At 42.3% G+C, this 21,601-nt stretch overlaps 1 protein-coding gene across 2 annotated transcripts in view; it reads right to left on the bottom strand.

The window, feature by feature from the left end:
- Positions 1-16,057: 16,057 nt before the first annotated feature.
- The window catches only part of LOC111851519 (protocadherin-17-like), a 45,221-nt gene continuing 39,677 nt past the window's right edge, over positions 16,058-21,601 (bottom strand). For both annotated transcript variants that reach the window (XM_023826525.2, XM_023826526.2), the window contains exon 5: positions 16,058-18,346. In XM_023826525.2, coding sequence (XP_023682293.1) covers positions 17,670-18,346 — 677 coding nt within the window. In that variant the 3' untranslated portion in view covers positions 16,058-17,669. The remainder of the gene's footprint in view (positions 18,347-21,601) is intronic.

Raw genomic sequence — 21,601 nt, 5'->3', positions numbered from 1 at the left:
ACACAGTAGGACAGGTAACACAAACACAATTCTAGCTGGGAAAAAGTTTTGGAGATTGAGAATGAAGTTATGATTAAAGCAGTTAGTGCCGACACAATTTCAGCTGAGGTCATGGAGTTTGGTCTGTGATATGAGGAAGAACGCAGCTGCAGATTACTGTAGAGGTTCCTCTGCTCTCCTCCGCCTGCTTTGCTGTGCGTCTTCAAGTGCTTATCAGCCTTTGCCCTGTCACTTTGTGCTCCATGCCGTCCGCTGTGGTTCCACTGTTTCACAAGTAAAAGGGTGAGACAATCTTATTATCTAACTGCCGCCCATCAGAATTGAAAATCTGCAGCGGCCCCAACATTTATAAAGAAACATTGGCAGAGCAATTTTCTGCCTTAAGCTCACAGGCCTGTGTCATAGATTGAGTTATTCTGGTATCATAAATGAAGTTATATAATGCGATTATCATTCTAAAGATGGCTACGATGATGGCTATTATTCTTCTTCTTTTTATTATTCAGATGATACAGTAAAGAAAATATTAACAAAGCAGTAAAATTTGATAGGGAAACATTTTAAATAATACTCAGCGATACATGCAAAGCATGGACACGCATGTAAAATGACCATAATAAGATATAAGGAGACAGTCTTTGTATCTCAAATAAACAAGCTTGATGTTGTTGCTGTAACAAATACCACAGCCGCTTTAGTGAGTGAACATGAAGGCAAGTCAAACCTTAATATAACAAAGTCGAATTGCTGGTAATGCTGCATTATAAAAGTACTAAGAAAAAACTAAGAAAGTGAAACCAACTTACTTTGGGTCACATCAGGAAATAGCCATTATTTTAGCATAATAACAAGAAGTCTCATATTATTATAACTTGCAATCTATCATTTGCAATGGACTGGCATCCCATCAAAGGTGTTCTCTGCCTGTGTCTCACACTTCATGGCCCAACTCTGTACTGGAACTGGGGCTATGGAAGATGCATGAATATTAATATGCAGCTAATATACAGTGTGGACGATGTGTGGACCACCACTACATGACTACAGGGAGAGGATAACTAGAGAGCACCTGGGAAGATGGGTGACAGATAGTCAAATAGTTAAGGATGCAGATCTAAATCAAGAGATGTCTCAGGTCTCTGAAAAGGCTTGATTATCTTCAGCTAAAACTGCCAAGTCAGCATGCATCATCACCATCTTCATCATGGTAAATGGACTGCATTTATATAGCGCTTTTTACTACTCTTACGAGTACCAAAGCGCTTTACAGTTATGCCTCACATTCACCCATCCACACTCACATTCACACACCGGTGGCGGAGGCTGCCATGCAAGGCGCCAACCAGCTCACCGGGAGCAATTTGGGGTTCAGTGTCTTGCTCAAGGACACTTCGATGGAGTCAGGAGGACCCGGGGCTCGAACCTGCAACCCTCCGGTTGCCAAACAGTAGCACTACCTCCTGCACCACCATCGCATCATCATCATGAAATAAGGTTGTAATGATTAGACAAAGAAGAATCCACTTGCCGTAAAACCAGGTGTATTTCCCAGAATCTCTCTGGTGGTAATAAATGCTGTTTTCCCTTTATTTGCAATGAAAGTCCAATTTGGTGAAAATGGTGGTCATCCAGACTTAGCATGCTGGACAAGGACGAGAGGGTTCCGGAATGCCACCATTATACCACTGAGAGCCCAATAATCAGTTTGGGGTTGAAATCTGCTGAAAAGTACTGATGTTATGAGGGACTTTGCTGGCAGAGAGCTTCTCCACGTCCTGGTACATGGCCTCTGATTCGGGGAGGGCAGTGAGGAGGGTCAACCTCGTGGGGTAGAGTGGGTCGGTGGGGCAAAGCTGCTGCCTTGGTCTTGCTGAAGAAGCCTTTGAGTTGCTGGTACTCTAGGGGAATAAGGCATTTCCAGCTGGCACTGGGGCTCTCAATGAAATAAATGAACTGATCCAAATTGTGCACATGCCCTTGGCAGTCTAGCTCTTTTTTGCAGGTTAGAATTTAACCCACGATGACACATGGTGAGAAGGGCAGGTTCACTATTCTTATACTTCCAGTTTCTAAAATTCAAAATTGAACAGCGTACTCCGAGGATCCGAGGCCGCGTAATTCCCCTGCCTTATTTTGAATAGCTGAGCACCTACACCGTAGCCAGCAGAGAGATGATCAAAAAAAGGCTGTAGATATGCGTCTCAGAAGCCAATAAGGAGCTATTCTTATTACGTCACTCCAGAGCTTTCCCTGTTAACAGTGACATTACAAAGTAGATATTTCTCTGACAGTTTGGAATATCTCAGAAGAAGAAACCCTTACATCTATTAGAATTACTGTCACACCTAACAGGGGCAGCCGTGAACATAATGGAAGGAAGCTGGTTGAGAGCAGTAGTGGTTATAAGACCAGGAGCTGATGAGGTGGTGATGCTCACAGGACGTGTTTGCCCTCAGGAAGGCATCTGGCTCTCTAAGCTAGCATCAGCTCAGCCAATTTCTCCTGCTGATGGTTCAGTCATGGCTCCAGTTCAACTGGATTCATAATGCAGTGAAGAATTTGGTAATGATGAGACAAGAGAGGATCAACTGTGATAACGTACCAGGGTTCATTTGTAGGATCGTTATCCAATTTTTACAGAATTGTTAAGCATAATTGTTTATCTACAGACTTGTTTGCAAAGTCCACATCATGCAGTTGGTCATTAGGCAGGTACAGAGAAATGTAAAAAGCAAATCCAACACAGTACGGATCTAAATGCATAGAGCAAACACAGGCAGGCCACAAAGATGATGAAAGAAACACAAAAAAACCCAGAACCCAAAAGGGTGACTTGGTGGTCCAAGGGTGGGAGTCTAATCCCATTTCAGCAGTACCTTTGTGCAATTTGCACGTGTTCCCTTGTGTTTTGCAGTTTCCTCCGACAACCCACAGGCTAATTGGTGTCCTATAGGCTGACTGCCTAGTAGAGAGTATGAATACTAGTGTGTATGTGCCCTGTGATTGGCTGGCTTCCCTTCCAAGGTGTATCTCAGTCTTGTGCCCAGGATAGATTCAGGCGACCCTGACCAGGATAAATGGATGGATGGATGGATGGATGGACGGATGGATGGATGATACTAAATGATGGTCACCCACCACATAAAAGATTGAGAATATATTGTGGGGAAAAATAAATGATTCCCATCCCAGAGCGAGAAAGAACTGAACAGGTGATACAAACAAGAGTAATTCGGCTTAATATGACAAATGGACTCCTTTAATCTCAACAAAGCAGGTGTTTTCTTAGCCAGTCATCTATGCAAATCAAAGGTTTTATGCAAATCGGTTTTCGAGGGCTCATCCTGAAAGAGCAGCCGATATCCTGGAGCCAGTTTGCTTTGAATTTACCATGTAAACACATCAGAATTGTGCATGTTTAGCATAAATATCCACCCAGGAAACCGACAGACAGACTTCTCCAAGTGAGATTTTCTTTTTAACTTAGCAACACTTCATGTCAGGTGTTTTATGTCTTGGCAGCAGTTACTTAAAAAGTTTAAAAGTGACGTTAAGAACAAAGATTCAAAGAAAGTTTTCCAGCAGGAGCGATCAGGGCTGGTCTTGAGGAGTACCTCAGGAAAAAGTCCCAGGAACTGTTGGGTTTTAGATTGTACAGATTGTTGGAAACAAATGTCACACAACATCCCTTATGATGTTTATTTAAAAATATAAGGCTTTGGTCTCACGTGAGCTGAGAAAAAGACCTATTGTATATACTGTGAGTGCACTGTGATAAATCAGGTGGTGGGTGTAAGTGTGTCTGCAGGGCATATGTCCCTCTCCCAGTGACTGCGTACACGGCAGAGAGTATGCAGCCCTCACTGAGCAGCGCGTAACAAACGGCAGAATAGCATTTCACAGGTGGCCAAACTAACCTCCTGCCAAAGCCTGCAGACGGCCGTCTGCAGCGGCAGACATCTCCCATGTCAGGACGTCGTGTGGCTTTTCCAATTTAAGAGTTTGCTCAGTGTTCAACACTATGCTGTTGCTGCAGTCCCACATGAAAATGAAAACTATACATTGTGGAAAAAAATCATTAACGGCTTTGCTCATGACATTCAGTTCGGCTTAAGAAAAAAATCCAGAACAATCATAAAGAAAAATCTCAACAAAATCTCAACAATGACAACCTTAAGGACAGGAAAACCCCATTAACTCTTTCCATAATTCTCTGTCTAAAACTTACTGAAGCTTTATGCCATAATTGGATATATTGCAAAATCTTTATAAATATGCCAGTTTTAATAAACTTAAAACATGAATAATGTGCTGGAAAATGATTCCTGCAGTTCCAGCGAAAGAGCAATCAACTGTGACAATCATTTTGATTAACACAGAATCATTTTCTGCTTCAGTATTTCTTAATTTTACCATCGGCCCTAAAATGCCTGTATCATTGGTACCTGACATCACGTGCAGATTTACACCCATGGCTGCTGTTTAAGCTGATTTAAAATTAATACAATTTACTGTCTAAGATTGCAGCACTGTATTCTGTTTCTTCTTTCCTATCAAAGAAAACTTTCTACAAGAACTCTTAAATGCTGATATTGAACCTTCAATCATTCCTTGGGAATAAGTTTCATTAATAATTTCATGTTATATGGATTCAAGTGCAAAATTTCTCCTTTTCTTAATAAAACTCGTGAAATGTTGAGAGTCCTTACCGACTTTGTTCAGTCCTCAGACAAATGTTTGTCTTTTCTCAGGATTTCGCTACATGTCCTATTCCAAACTGGGCACACATGCAGTTTTCAGAGCTGGCTTGTTGCAGTGGGCATATTCAGATTGATGCAAAAATCCACCGGCTATTTCAAGTGCTTAATCTATGATAATTAGCCAGGCTGACCGCTTACGCAAACCCCACCGACAATTAGGGCACCGAAGGACGACATGACGCGTGTAATCGGAGGGGAGAGCAGACGTGCGTGATACCAGAGCAGTGACCTCATCCTCCTGCCCATGTCACGCAGCTGTTGGGTACCTTCAGAACACGACAGTGTACGAAGATCACTGAGCACCAGGACTGCAGCAAGGGAGCAGCAGCAGGACGGATTTTTATGCAGAGTACTGCAGAGACACATGATGTCGTAAGAGATTCTCATGTCAGACTGAATGATTTATTACAGGCACCGGTATAATTCACTGTCCCGATACCGTTTTTCCAGTGCAGGGTCACAAGGAAACTGCAGCTTATGCCAGAGCTCTCAGGATTAGGGATGGTAAGATTCACTGATTCACATCGGTGCACCGGCATGAGACATCATGCAGTGACTGCCCTGATTAAAACAGGCCGGATACAATTTGGGATGAATGTGGGATGCATCATTCCTAATGTACTGCATCAGCAAAGTCAGATTTATTAATGTAGAATAGCGAGTTAAATCATATTGCTTTATTGAAATTGTATTAATTATTTACGGAACAACTGGTGTTATTAATATTTTTGGGGGTCATTATGCTTCCAGACCACAGGAGGCCGTATCTTTTATCACATACCTGCTTGCAGATTTAAGCTGTTTTGTGCAAAAGCAACTTCTGTTGTTTACGTCATATTCACCTGCAGACTGTATTCACCGTCACCCACCTCTCCGTCATAATGCATTCCCCGCTGGGTCAGAACACCTGAAGTCAGACTGCCACTGCAGTTACTGCTGCTGTGCTACACCTGGGCCTGCACCTCCCTCTCTGTGCCACATCACCTCACCAACATACCAAAACAGAGCAGAGTGCCATGACGGGACAGTCCCGGGCCTGGCCTGCACCTCCCTCACCGTGCCACGTCACATCACCAACATACCAAAACAGAGCAGAGTGCCCCGACGGGACGGTCCCGGGCCTGGCCTGCACCTTCCTCACCGTGCCACGTCACATCACCAACATACCAAAACACAGCCCAGAGTGCCATGATGGGACAGTCCCGGGCCTGGACTGCACCTCCCTCTCCGTGCCACATCACCTCACCAACATACCAAAACAGAGCAGAGTGCCATGATGGGACAGTCCTGGGCCTGGCCTGCACCTCCCTCACCGCGCCACGTCACATCACCAACATACCAAAACACAGCCCAGAGTGCCATGATGGGACAGTCCTGGGCCTGGCCTGCACCTCCCTCACCACATCACATCACCAACATACCAAAATACAGCTCAGAGTGTCATGAGCGGACGGTCCTGGGCCTGGCCTGCACCTCCCTCACCGTGCCACGTCACATCACCAACATACCAAAACACAGCCCAGTGCGCCACGATGGGACAGTCCTGGGCCTGGCCTGCACCTCCCTCACCACATCACATCACCAACATACCAAAATACAGCTCAGAGTGCCATGAGGGGACGGTCCTGGGCCTGGCCTGCACCTCCCTCACCACATCACATCACCAACATACCAAAATACAGCTCAGAGTGCCATGAGGGGACAGTCCTGGGCCTGGCCTGCACCTCCCTCACCACATCACATCACCAACATACCAAAATACAGCTGAGAGTGCCATGAGGGGAGGGCCCCAGGCCTGGCCTGCTCTGTCCGCTGGAGCTATCGAGCAGGAAGCAGCAAATGGCCAGGATTACATTAATATATAATTATTAGTAGAAGCTCTGTGCCTTTATTACTAGAAATATGGCCGATAACTTCCAACCAATGATATTATATTTAGATTGATTCCCCTAAGCGTGTCTGGTGATGCATCGCATTGTATTGTGTCAGATGATTCGCACTGCATCGCAATATGGCTGAATCATATCGTGTTGCAATAGTAGCTGCTTTATATGTATCTTTAATGTTTTGGATTGACGGAGATGCACATCCCTCTGGATACAAGGCAGAAATAATAACGGTCTGTCACAAGACACAGACACACACACACACAAACACACAGGTCAGGAATCAAACCTCCAATCCCGACGCTGTGAAGATATAGTGCCGTATATGGAAACATCCTGGTACAAAGTTAAACATTCCCGCATTTCTTTTTTTATTGTCCAAATGCTTATCATCAATTAAAGGTAAAGGCACCTCTATGGTAAGTTTGAAATTCTGTGAACATTCAACTTTTCCATTTGCTTTTCTAAAAATGACCTAACTACAATTCCCTTTCATGCTCAAGACTTTTGAAATATGAAATCACACCAAATATGTTATCTCTGCCCTCCCTTTGTTAGGCTGTTGATGAACATGATGAAATCCCTGGAGGTTACTTCTGTCATACCCTTGAAAAAGTCCGTGAATTGAATCACTTAAGCAAACATTAAAGTGTATCAAATGCATAACTGAAAGCAAGAGAATCCACTGAGAATGAAGCTATGTGCCCAAATTAAGATCTATAAAAGTGATATTAATGTAAAAGGAAAACATATTTGTAGCATTAATTAAATTTAATGGATTTTTAAAAGTCTGTCAAATGTTAATACTATTGGGTCTACTTTGGCATTCAATCGAAGAAAATTTCCTTCACTGTCCTTCCTACTTCTCAGTTCATGTGATCTCGTTTCATGCTCATTATTAAGTGTTTTATTGCAATTCTGTACAGGTTCAGAACAGAATATAAAATAATTACCCAAGGTCCCGTTTCTGCATAGAAATGTGTATGAAGAATTTTGCTTTGTAACAGTCTTGTGTAAATGCGGTATAAGAAGTAAGTGTAACCAGGTACTACTCTATGCATGGGCCCCAGCGTGAAGTGGAGCCAGAAACTACAAAGCCAAAAATATAAATTTTATTTGCAATGGGGGGCCTAAATGCAGGTCAAAGGGGAGGAATGGAATGATCACAGCCTTTGCCTTCGTAAAATCAAAATATTGTAACATGGCGCGTCGTAACTCGGGGAGTGTCTGTATATGGATAATAGACAAAGCAAAACAAACAAATGAAGAAACAGAAAATAAATAATGTGGGGCTAGACTGCGCTATCGGGCAGCTTAGTGACGAGCTCCATGTAGAAAAGGGAACTGCAGGCAAATTATAAATAAAGCGCCACTACAGACAGACGGATTCAAACCGACTACAACATTCCTATTTACCTACTCAAAGCAAGCTAAGCTGACTCAAGCCACACCATAAATAACACATGCAAGATGGCTACTGCAGACTCTACCATTCAGTTCCCCCTTTCAAACAGCCAGAAGCCCCACAGAAAAAAATAGCAGGAAATGGCCTGCTCAAGTAGTTAAAGGCACACTAAAATCTAATAAGCTTGGGAAAACAGCAATTGGCTTCTCTAGTAGTATCCATTTAAAAACTTGTTTTTAAAGGGCTGATGTTGCACCTAAGCAATCACTCCAAGTTTAATCCCTCACCAAACAAAGATTCTAAATCAGACACCAAACAAAGGCTGACCACCACAGCTGCTCTCTCAGGTGCGTCTCCATGCAGGAAGAAAGGCCCAGGTAAACCCCTTTCATAGGCTCTGGCCCTGGGTCCTAGTGCTAGACCTCCTGTTACTCTCCCTAACACATACAGCCATGGAAACAATTAAGAGACCACTTTATATTTTTAAACAAATCTGCATTTTTAAATCTTGGTTTGGCAGAAGGCAGCAGTACACAAAAACAAGGTGAAGCAGGAGACACTGGGAATGAGCAGAAACCAGCCAGGTACAAGGCGGAAGTGACCTTCTGATGCCAGAGATGACCGTTAACTTATTCGACAGTTTCTCATGAATCGTGGTGACCTTCAAAAGGAACGGGAAACATTAAGTGCAGGTGTAAAGTGCACTGCTAGGTCAGTATGTATCAGGCTCCTAGAAGCAGGAAGAAGCATTTCATTAGTGAGATACAGAGAAGAACCAGGCTGCAGTTTGCAAATGACACATAACCATAAATTGAGAAATGACTGTGCTGTGGTCTCTTAATTTTTTCCACGGCTGTATGACAGAAAGGGACCGTACCGTGAAAGCAGCTCACTAAAACACCATTCTGTCAACTGTTAATGAATGAAGCAGCTCATCGAGGACTGTGACACTTTCCACATGTCCAGTCACAATGTAAGGGAGTGTGGATAAAGCAAATGAAACTGATGAGACCGCATAACTGCCTAGATTAAAAAATAATACAAATCTAATTACTGGTCTTTTTCTTACGCGTGACTTTTTTTAAAGAACATGTTAAGACCTAATTGGACATGATTGTTGACAAGCCAATGCAAACTCAGGCTGAAGACATGAACACAACCATGCCAGCAATATGACAATCATATAACTGTCACGTCAACAATAACGGTTTTTCATTTCATTAGAAATACTTTCATTAGCATTTCATGAGCTCGGTTGTGTTCAGGAACACATGCTTCAGATCTGTTAATGTCACACACATACACAGCTACCAAAAAGAATATAGAACTTATATACTGTATGCTATTGTTTATGTCCAACTGAGATAGTGAATGCATTGACATGCCAGCTAAAGGAATGTTTTTTTAGTGATATTAATATATTTTCCTTTTTCATATTTACTGACCTTTAGTTCTTTGCTGATATGTTCCCTAATTTGCATTATGTTGCATTTTTATACTACAGTGAGCAAACCGCAATGTTTGTGCCTGGCATCAGCTACCAAACCTGTATTTGGGGAAAGCTCTTGGTGAACTGGCCGTTATTACTCATTATGCCTTACTGGAGACATGCCTTCTAGAAGATTCTATGTTGCATTACATATATAGATATATAGATAAACTGCATTAAACATACCGTACGTATATGTTACTTTGAGACATTCAGTTATTACTACATAGCAAATTGAATTGAGAGCTTTAAATGAGAGGATTCTTGCTATATAATTATTAAATGGATTTTAGTCCCTTTTAAGGTTTTAGTCTGCTCAGCTGCATCAGTCTAAACTTTTTACAAAAATAAGATAAAGAGCCCATTTAAAGTAACTCTACTTAGCAACTCTACTCTACTACTCAGCTCTACTGCTGAGATTGTTGGGTTGTTGGGTTTAAGGCCACATCCAGTATTGCCAAAAGTACAAAACTGTACCTGATCCTCAATCAAAGGACTGATTTCTCATCAGTGTTGACACCCCCCCCCCTTCAAAAATGCTTCTAAATTCATCTTATGATGAAATATAAAGGAAACTGGTAGTGCAGGTGACATTTAATAAAGCCCTGTGAAGACTGGATTGCAGAGTATGGATTAGATCATTCATTAATTACTAGTATGACACTCTGTCTGCATGGCGCTGTGCCAAAGACGATAATCCATTGTGATGGAATTCTTCTGTTTACTTCACATCCGTTTTCCTCAGTGTTTATTGACCTTTTCATTTAGCATTCCGTTCTTAAACCAAATCTGCCCATCTGCGGCTGGTCGGAAATCATTAATATCTGTTAGCCTTTATTACCGGACAGAAGTATCACCCTACTCCAAATGTCATTCTGTACCAGGCTCACTGTTTGAGTCTCGGATGCAGACATTTGATTACAGGCCCAAACCCATCACAAGCCACAGGTTTCAGAATACTTAGCCCCATTTACTTATTTATTGCTAAATGTTCAATCAGGCTGAGTCTGACTGGAGTTTAGTAAGAATTTCTGTAACAAATGGAATACAAACCATTTTCATTTTAGTGACACATGATAAGCTGTGGTTGACTGTGAGTTTGACATTCTCTTAGGCTTAAGGATGCTATGTTATTCTGTTATTTACTTTTAAATTGAGCCAGATGGCCAAAATTATACATCTCTCATGTTCGGGTCATGTTCTAACACAAAGTTGCTAGGTTCTAGGCTGATTGGATATTTGGAATTCAGGTTTTACAGCCCATCGGCTTTGTCAGTCACAGCCGCTGAATAGTGCGTTAGCCGAGGGCTTCGGGTTGACCTCACTTCCTGTCTCTGTCTGCAGCAAGAACTAGGCCATATGAAGAATGAAAACAATGTGCACGGCAGTTTGAGGACCTTCTAGCGGTAATGAATTGCTAGCATGAATAAAGATTTTTTAACAAAAGGCAGTGTCATAAAACATCTACACTTATTAAATCAGCACCTGAATGTCAGGGAAAACCCTTTCAGGTGTCAGATTTCTTAAATCTATTTCACCTTTGCTTGGAATATCACACAGGACATCACAGGAAAAAGCCAGGTCTGATCTCCAAATCAGATTCACATTTAGAACAGACTAACACAATAAAGTTTCAGAGAAAACACGTGACTTTTATGTTCTTCTAGATGCAACATCTTTGGAAATGTTTCCACTGCAGACGTGAGGCAGTGCACTAAATATAAATATGTGCAGCCATTATTAGTGTCAGACGCACACCTTCTACGGCACCTTCAGTGTTCAGTGCAGTGTGGGTGCACATGATTTTTTGGCATGTCTTTTTGTAGGTGTGCGTTGTAAACTGTGTGTAAAGCAGTTTAGCAGCAGTGCGCGCCCAGAGCACCTTCAAAAGGCACGTCTTCCTTTCATGCCACAGCGTTCCTCGGGTGCACGTCCCACAGGGTAGGCAAGCCTGTCTTCTGTCACAATAACACAGACACGTCTTGCTTCGCTCTGCAAAAGCCACAAGCTTGCACAAATATTTTTATGGGGGTAGGGCAGGGGTGTGGAATAATGAGGAGCTCATGATCACGTTGCCTTAGTGTTTACGGATAAATCCTGCTGATAAGCCGCCATGGAGGGGGAAAAAATTAACTAAACAAATAATAATTTGATCAGGTAAATTTGAGATGTGAGTTTTGGTGCTGGTGAGTAACCCGAGCTTATTGTTTTGTCCACAGAACAGTTTCCTAAGGAGATACAGTTACATAGCAGCCTCTCATACAAGTAATGGTATTCATAATCGCCGATGGAAGTATAGCCTATTTTCCTCAGTTTTCAAATGTATTAAATGGCATATGATGCAATGAATTACTGCAGTAAACTGCAGCTTAAACTTGACCTTTGCGATCTGTTAACTATGACCTTATGTGGAACGGTAGCATCGGATCATTTCCGTGGAGGGATTAGTCAGCCAGGGTATGTTGGCTGAATTTTTTTTCAAGCAATTCTTAGATGAATCTCAGCCCCCCTCCAGCGTTAATGGTTGTCTTCTCTGAGAGACGCGCTGCCCTTCCAGTTCACATACTCCTTGTACCCTGTGGTGTGAGTGACTGGAATGTATATCAGATGAGATAGTGAGAGGGCACCTCTAATGTTCTTCAAAAATTCATCCCTGTGTTTCCTTCTGATTTCTGGAAATAATAATAATTTTCTAACCACTTATCCTGGTCAGATTCGAGGGAAATAATGATAAAAAATACAAAAGAAACTAGTAAACTGGGTCAAAAATAAAAAAAATTATTCAGTATAAGTTGTGTTGTACGTTGGAAAGAGCCACACCTTCAGTACTACAGTTATAGTACCACAGTACCCAGCTTCAAAATAATCACATTTAGTGCGTTAATGTGGCCCTATCGCTAGCCCTGGCCGCTGTTGCCCAGCTAAAGGCCGTGTTTCACTGCTCTTTCTTATTCCTTGGGTGTGTTTTTTTCACTTCCTCTTTCCAAGGTATTTTCCCCCTTGCTTTAAGCAGTTCTCGCTTCCTGCTTTTGCCCCAGGCTTGCCCGTCGGTTCTTTTAGGTCTGCTTCTTAGAGACTCTGCTTTCCAGAGGTATCGCTCAGAAGAGACTATTAAAATAACTCAGTGTTGAAACTCATGTTATTTTGGTCGATCATACTGGATGCCCTTTACGATATTTTTAAGCACGGATGATGATTTTAGTACTTTTAATTAAATACAGTTATTACAGTTCAAACCACTTAGCAAATAAGCTGCTTAAAAATGGAATGATTACTATCCCGTTTGTCTTCTTTGTTCCTGTTGCCTTTCTTGTGATCTGTTTTCCAATATAAAAATAGAATCCGAACAACAAGTAATATTTTGTTATGCATACTGGCTGTGTGATTTAGCTTATTGCTGGATAGGGTGCTTTCATTTTCTGTAGAACACTCTAAAGAGGCTGCCATCATCGACAGACTTAGATACCTTCTCAGCTCACATGGCTCATCCACGGCTGTCCCCTGTTGCTTCAGCGTCATCCTGATATATATGCAGTAGTTGATGTCCTTTGATTTCCTGCCAGACTTTGAAGAACCAGCTATGCAGGACCATTCAGCAGTGTTTATGCTGCATTGCTGTGTGCTTCCACATCTGCCTTTTCGTTCAGTCAAAACATTGGCTCCCAATTTAATGTGCATTAATATTATTTTCAAATGCAAAAAAACTGGTATGGTTTGTGAAATAATCATTAAAAGAGTTGCCAGTTTGTACATGAAGTGAATAAACAACTGTTTAAAACAACATAGCACAACATCATCCATGTTACATAACCCTAACTTATTCAATGCAGAGCTTAGGGAGTGCAGAATCATATCTAAAGATACTTCCGGATTCATAAGCTCCAAATTGATGGGACAACATATTCTTCATTTGAATTTCTATTCATAAAATATCAGCAGTATTTTTCATATATAAATGCATGTATGTAGTTGGTATATGTTTCTTTGACAGAGCAAATCAATAATATGCAGTGTTAGCAGGAACTAGCTATTAGCAGTTATGCAAGTACTATTGATCTAGCTGGAAATTCTAACTTGCTGTGGGATGGAAACACCAGAAAAGAAAAGCTAAAGCATAGCGTGAAACCAGGACCCATTGACTTCTCCGAAGAAATGCTGGAATAATTTCAACAGTGATAATTGACGTGGGATGGATTGGAGGGATTTGGCGAACAGAACTATATGACATGGGAGGTTAAGGAAGATTAGTTTTACTAACAGAAATTTCCTTCTTAGGGTGCATGAGAGTGACGGAAAAAACAGGCAGCAAAAATTAAATGAAATATTTAACTAACCATTTCGTAAGGGAAGAGGAAACAGATGAAACACTTCACATGTCAGGATCTTTTACCATCAAGGTATATTTCTGACGTGAGGTTCAGGTCCAAAGCCACTGTCAAAAAATCATGATAATATTTTGAGACAAAAGGGAATGAGAAGCAGGTGGAACCAATCAAGAGTAATGCGGGAGTCACCTGACTGGGAGACTGAGGTCGCCCCGCCTCCGCTGTTCACTCACTGGACTAAGATAAGCCCCTAACTCAGGGTTCTTCAACTCTGGACCTCGATTCCAAATCCAGGCCGTGTTTTCAGTTCTCCCAGGTAGTTAGTTTAATAATTACTGATTCTGATTGGTCAGAGGCTTCACACCTGACTGACAGGTAAAGGAAGGCTGGAAAACCAGCAGTGCTCAGACCTCGAGGACCGTGAGTTGAATAACCCTGCCCTAACTGAAAATTACAAAGATAATTTGTTTTCTTAAGACTGCGTTCTTGTTGGTGCAAAGGAAGTTTAAAAAAAATACAGTCCTGAAAACACAGCTTTTCATAAAATCACACAAACCTTCCAAAGTAATGAGAGGAAAACAGCTGCATTAGTATTTGTTTTTTTTATTATTATTATTTCTTTAAGATCAATAACGTCAAACAGAGCTGTTAGGCGATAGCAGTTGAGATCATTGATGCAATGGTGTCGTTGTCCCTGCCCCTCCTCCGCGGTGATGAGCAGGGACACGGAGCCCGACAGATGAGGCCTGAAAACCTGCTGGCCCGAAAGCTCCGCTCTCTGAAGGGGGACGAGGAAATCAGCATCTCAACTGAGTTTCAGTCCACAGTCCAAATCAGCACAGCCAGAATTGCCAATCCTCTACAGCATTAATACTTGCCAACACCAAGTGTGTCAACAAAGAGGTGGACATTATGTTAGATTTCGAACTACATGCTGGTTTCACCAATTTACACTCTGCTACACAGCAAAAGTCTGAAACCCAACAATAATGGGACATGCCTTACACTCCACTGGAAGCCACTGTTAATTCCCCCATCTTATCAGGCTCAAAAATGAACACAAACCCTTAGCTAAGCATGAAACTATAGAATATTATAAAAGAAAGTCCACATTTTCAAGTTGAAATGATGTCAATAAAGAGTTGCAAAATGCCTGAGGGTAGAATCACATTAAGGATACACTAGAGATGAAGGAAAAAAATGAAATTCAGTAAAGACACTCTCAGAAGCAAAATTCAAATACTATGGCTTTTAGCTACCAGCTCCAAAGCACACATTTAACTAGTTTAAATAAAATATGGAGTTAAATAAAATATGATGGTCAGTGCAGAAAGAAAAAAATAATTCTGTTATCTTTTTGCAGAATGGAGATCTGTGTTTGTTGCAGCGCACCATATCCCAAAGGTGCTGACTGTGACGTATCATCTCATTAAAAAAGACAACATAAAATACCCCCCCCCACTGAAAAAAAAGACAGACCAATAATAAATTGAAGTGTCATAATACGAGGGACGAAGGACTCAAGGGTAGGTGTTCAGGAAAACAAAAGGGGCTTTATTGGCAAAACAAGAATAGGGAAACAAACTGGACCCCAAGAGGTCTACACTTACTTTAGGACGGACACAAGCAACACGAGGACTGGTGGAAAAAACCAGACTAGCGACGAACAGGTACTGAAATATATTGACTGACGAGGGGTAACAAGCAACAGGCGTGGCTCATGAGGGCCACGTGAGGGGGGAGACAGGAGGGTCAGGCGGACGTGGCGGGCAGGACGTGACATGAAGAATATTCCTGCAAGCTGGATTCTATATTTTTGGAGATATGTGTGGATTTGGAGGGAAAGGGATTTTTTGAAAAACAAATGGAATTCATAGACCACATATCACTTGAGTCAGACTCATCAGTCTAATGTTGGACTACAGAGCATTTGCAGAATGATCATTTTTGCCAGTGGATTTTGCTATTTTTCTGCATAGAGCTTAACCATAATAAACACACCAGAGCATTTATGGCCAAGAATCTATGCAATTTCTATGGCTATTATGTATATTCTTATAGTGCATTATGATATTCAGATTCAAATTGGGCCTTTTCTGCAATTTTTTACAGGTTGTAAAATGAGTGATATCTCATTTTATAATTCAAAAGGAATGCTGTCAATGCGAGAAAGTAAAGAAGTGAATGATCTACCTTGTTGTACACAATTTTAATGAGCAATGCAAATTCTGCTCCACGTACTACAACAGAGCTTAGCAAAGGAAAGAAAAAAGGTACAAAATAAGACCAGGAGTTGTGGTTACAGGTAGGATCAAATGTGTAGTAACTGTGAACATGATAAAGTACTTACACAAAATACATAAACTGCTCAAAAGGAACCATTTTGGTCCTTATATATCAAAAGAAGAAAAAAAAATAAATAAGACTGCCTTCTCCGATATAACTGTAGATCCCGTGTGGTGCTTGTGACATGAGTACAGAGGTCTGCTGTGAACTGCACATGTCAGGTTATCCCCTTTAAAAACAAACACATTTAAAATGGTATTTAGCTGCCTTGGAATGGTTTAGCCTAGTGAGACGGACTTACACATGTGGCTATTGTTTCTCTGAAGGTTGGCTCGCGTGCGTTTGAGCAGTTTATGTACCCCAGGCTCTGCTCTGGAAGGACTGCTACCCAATCCTGTGGAATGAGGAGCAGAGGAACGGAAAATAAACTCATAGAGTTCGACGGCTACTTAGGCAACATCTGCCAAATACAATATAAGCCCATGTATATTGCAACACAACTATATATTAATTTAATAAAATACACAATATAGCTCTTATACACTTGACAATTTGGCTCATATGCACAGAAATTGCAATAAATCAATAGTATATGTTATTGGGATGTAAACACATTAAACTGTATACATTAGATGAGACTGTGTGTTGTGACAATGCAAAGGGACCATCCCTTTTAGCTTCAGGTCAAAGTCGCAGCGGTTTCCTCTAAAGTTTACAGATGAACACCAGACTTCAGCACGTAAACTTTTGTCAATTTTTTACAAGCAACAGGAACATTTTTGTTATTAACTGGATTATACAGTACCTTCCACAAAATAACAAAAGTGTTTTGGCTTTCACATGGCTTACACATCTTCTCAGAGCAGAGGAAACAAGTCCCTTATTTACAGGAAGTGTGAGGGTGAGACAGGTGGACATCACTATACTTGGGAACTCATGAGGAATGGGTAGCTTACACAACCACCAATGTGTGTCTTTTCTTTATTTATTCACCAATCTGGAATGTACTATGTATCAGATAAATAGGGAACACAGCTTACACAGACAATTATTAATAGTGGATGAAGAATGGTAACTTTTCTTCTTTCTCACCAAACTTGAACAGAAGACGACTTTTTGCTTGTCAAACATCAATAATCACCAAATATGAGAAGATACACGTTTCTTGGTCACGTAGACCGCACAGGGGTGGGGGAGGGGGGGTGAACGCTTCTGCGTTTACATCGATTGTCACAATTAACAGCTATCTCTGCAGACATCTCTGTGGATGCTTTCTTCCATGTCTTCTGCCATATGTGAACGAATGGTCGGGGCGATTTAGGTGAAAGTTTAGAGCTGGTGGGCACTTAAGATGTGAATTAGAAAGCCGTTCTTCTACCTCTCAAACCCCCCCCCCCCCCCCCACACCCCCCGTGTCGGACAGCACCATCTCTAACTGCAAATGGCTTTGTCCTGTTCACTCCTGTTTGAAATACCAGCATTTGTCCCTTTCTGTGTTTGTGTGCAGTTTTCTAAGCTTCACTTCTGCACTGATGTGGCTTTGTTCCCTCCCTGGCAGTCCTGCAAGAGCTTGTCAATGTCCTGGGCTACCTGGCCCGAATCGGCAGCATCCTGGCGCCGCTCAAAGGTGCCACGGTCCAACTGCTCCAGCACGCAGTCCATCTCGCACGAGTCCTGACCGACTCGGGACGCGACGTCCAGCAGGGTCTTGGACATGAAGTCGGGGGGCAGATAGGGCGAGTCCTTCAGCTGTTTATTTGGTGACACGCACTGTCCGTCCGGGGGTCCGTACTGGCTGCTTCCCGACTGGCCATCACCTCCGTCTGTGAGAACTTGGCTGGACGTACAGGGAGCCGTGCACATTTTGGTGGGGCTGCTTGATGCAGACGGAACCTCCTGCAGTAGAGGGCTGAGGGCACGCTTGGCTTTTAAGTACGGTTTGACATTGGCTACCAGAATGGTGTGGTCACGCCTTTCCTTGCCAAAAGTGCAGAATGTCTTTTTCCCGTTGGGATTGATGGTCTCGCAGGTCTCTGTCTCCAACAGTGTCTCCATCCCGGCTGGTACGAAAAGGTTTGTGCGGTAGTCTGCACCTTCTGCCTGGTTTCCCGTTCCTGGGAACTGTGGCATCCAGCACCTATCGGAGTGACCTAGCACTCGGCATTCATCTGTGCAATTAACACACTCTTCATGTTCTGTGGAACAAGAGAGGGAACAAGTAAACTTTACATATATTAATCCCTGCTGTCTTCACAACACTATCAGACTGTCACATGCAATACACTTCCACGTACAAATAGCTGTATATACTGATAAAGTAAACGAAAGGGAAAAAAAAACAGGAAAAACATACTCTTTGAAGTAAATAAGGTCTGTTTTTTAGCCTTTGGTATTAACCATCGATGTACGATGGAATTTAGAGAGAACTCACAACATACTCTGAACTGGGATGAAGAGAAGGGGAAGCATTTTGGCAAAGTAGCACCACTGGTATCATAAATTTGTGTCACGGGGCTTTGAAGACCTCCCAAATCAGACAAGCAACATAGAATAACCAAGTGAGTTTCTGTTTGTGCAGGCCTTTCATCTCATTTCAAAAAAGAGAGAAAAAACAACCGGGTTGTTATTTTTTTCAGACTTTTATTTGATGTGTCCAACTGATCCTGTGCAGAGAAAACACAAGGAATACTTAAAGAAAAGTATAGCAGCAATCAAAACTAAGATGTGGTGGTTGACCTCAAGTCTAATCTTTGTATTTGATACATTACATCGTGAGAAAAAAAAACACTTATACAGCCTTGTCGGCTGTATAAAAAGCATATGAATTAATGCGCTCATCCACTACTAACATGAAAAACCTTACATATAAACGGATCGTCTGATCTGTCCCCCAGCCCCACCATGGTATTTACAAACCAAAAATCCTGAAAACACTGACCACCAACAAGGCTTCGGCATTAAAGAAAGCTGGGCCACAGAGTTCTGACAAAGGAAAAGTGACTTGATGCCTGCCCTTTTAAGCCTCTGCAGGGTATTTTCTCTTCTTTAATCTCAGTACTTAACTTGCTCCAGTAAAATATCCAGATCTAGCAATGGGGAAGCCTGAGAGTCGCTAGAAATCAGCATCAGTTTCAAAATCATTACTAATGGCAAAAGGCATTTTGTTTTCGACAGAATATTCTTCATTCTTTGCAGTGCAGATCAGTATCAAGTAACAAGAACCAAGTCTTTGGTTGGTTACTGGTTACAGTAACATATCAGAGTACCAACTGATCAACATGTACAATACTCTCTCATTTATACGAATGTCGTTCGCTGTTTGCACTGAGAGACAATACTAAATAACTATTCAAAGACTGTCACAACTAAACTATTGAGAGGTCAATATACATTTTGTATTCAATTGCTGTTTTTTAAGCTCTAGATTGGAATTTTAAGATGCCTTTATGGGCAGGGCAACTTGGCTGTTTGCCGGCCTGTCACAGCAAAGGCTAGGTGCTCCTTTCTTGGGTGAGCCACGGCTTCTACGTCATGAACGGCCTCATGTGCAAATGACAAACTGGAAGTGACATGAGGACTCCTCAGAGATGCATCTCTGTTTTGCCCAAGAGGAACTGCCTTCGTAGGTCCAATGAAGGCTTCCACGACACCCACAGGTCATCGCACATATTAACGTGCACACACTGAAGGATTCGCAGTGGCACAAAACCAAGTTATTTAGCTACGATCCTTCAAAGTACTGCACTTTTCATATTTAACATCCGGAGAGGTCATTAAACCACACATGCACCTTCAACACAGGGCTCTGCACTGCCTTCCTTTTGGGTGTAAATGCACCACACAGACAGCCGTAATTACTTCGGGATGATGGCAGCGTTTAAGGATGCACCCAGCCTTTAAGCTTAATGCCCTTTGGCTACAGCACAGAAGTGACCTGCTTCGCATTTATCTTACTGTCTTACTGCTTGGACACTTTGATAGCATTTCTTCTTCTTTTTAATGCTTCTGGCTGCTCCGTGATCACAGACCGCAGCAATCGCTGTGAGCCACAGGTCAACGGTTCGGTCACTGCTTTGGACCGGTTCTGTAAGCCGTAAAGAGGACGGAGTGAAGAATACTTAAAGGATGTAAAATAAGACTATGGATGGCAGTCTGACCATTTTTTTGAGGTATTTCGACGGGGGAAAGAGAGGTCTCCCAGTGCAGACTTAATGAAAAGGAATGGGATTTATGATCAAATCCCTGTGTGAAAATACGGATTGTCCTGTTCAGCTGGGAGCTGCATCTCGTCCTTCAGTACCCAGCGTGGGAATGGACGACTAGCTGAGAAGCACTCAGTGTCTCGACCCCAATCGTCCAAGTTCCTGCCCATCGCCCTCAGGTCCCAAGCCAGGTATAGGGGCTTTGAAGTCGAAGAGCGGCTTTCTCGGGAGCGTATGACACTGACGCCGTGCTTGGGAATTCCACCCTGTCGCACATAGGGCTGTGTCTATTACATTCACTCCCCTTTTGTATTTTACCCTCCACATTCAAACTCATTGTCAATTCAGCAAAAACATTTCAGGGAATAAATAATAAATATCGGAGCATTTATGTATTCAAACAGGAACTAGCTTATTGATTATTAATGCGTTGTGTATTTCTTTGACCTTGAGCCATACAGTTAATACACTACAAATTACATTAGGAAATATGAAACAAGTATATTGTATTCTTTCCCCATAGTATACGCCTGCATATAGTTGGAATATTACATCTGAATTATAGAGAATGGGGAGGTACTGTAGCTATAAGCACGAGTTTAATAAACAGCAGGCTCTCAGCTAAAAAAAAGAAAAAAGACATTGCTTGTAGACATTTAACAGGTTCCTCTTTATTGACGTGCCAGGAAGTAGTTTTATGTTAGACATAACGCAAAATATGGCAGCATCCTCCAATCATTCATGACGGCTTCAGAACATCACTAACCGTAACAGCAAATGATCCAAGGGTGTCCTGTTAACATGCGATCTCGGATCAGGACTCAAAGCCCCCCTTCCATGGAAAGAAGCGGGCCGCTCACATTTCATTCGATCTAGCGGCACCGGGAACCCGAAGGCGGAGCAGCGGCCTAATGCACAAACAGACCCATTAGGAGCTGCGGCCAGATCCTTCATTAGAATCTCGTTTTTCACCCTGTGTCTCCTCCACGGAGCACGGCGCTTGCAGAAGCCAGGTTCCGGAGTATTCCAGCCCACAACCTCCTTCTGTTCTGTTCGATTGCCTCAATTGTGTGGACAGGCAAAGCTGTCTCCCCTGGTATAGCCCATTTATGGACTGTAGGGGGGTTGAGGTGACATTATGGTGCCAAAATCAACTGGACATGGCTAAAGCCGATGACTGCTGAGAGACATGTCACCGCCCTGACTTTTTCCTCTCCCCCCTGCCCCCTGCAACTTTGCATTTCCTGC

The sequence above is a fragment of the Paramormyrops kingsleyae genome, chromosome 16 (genome assembly GCF_048594095.1).
Source record: "Paramormyrops kingsleyae isolate MSU_618 chromosome 16, PKINGS_0.4, whole genome shotgun sequence".
NCBI lineage: Eukaryota > Metazoa > Chordata > Actinopteri > Osteoglossiformes > Mormyridae > Paramormyrops > Paramormyrops kingsleyae.
This window is presented reverse-complemented; position numbering and strand designations above follow the sequence as displayed.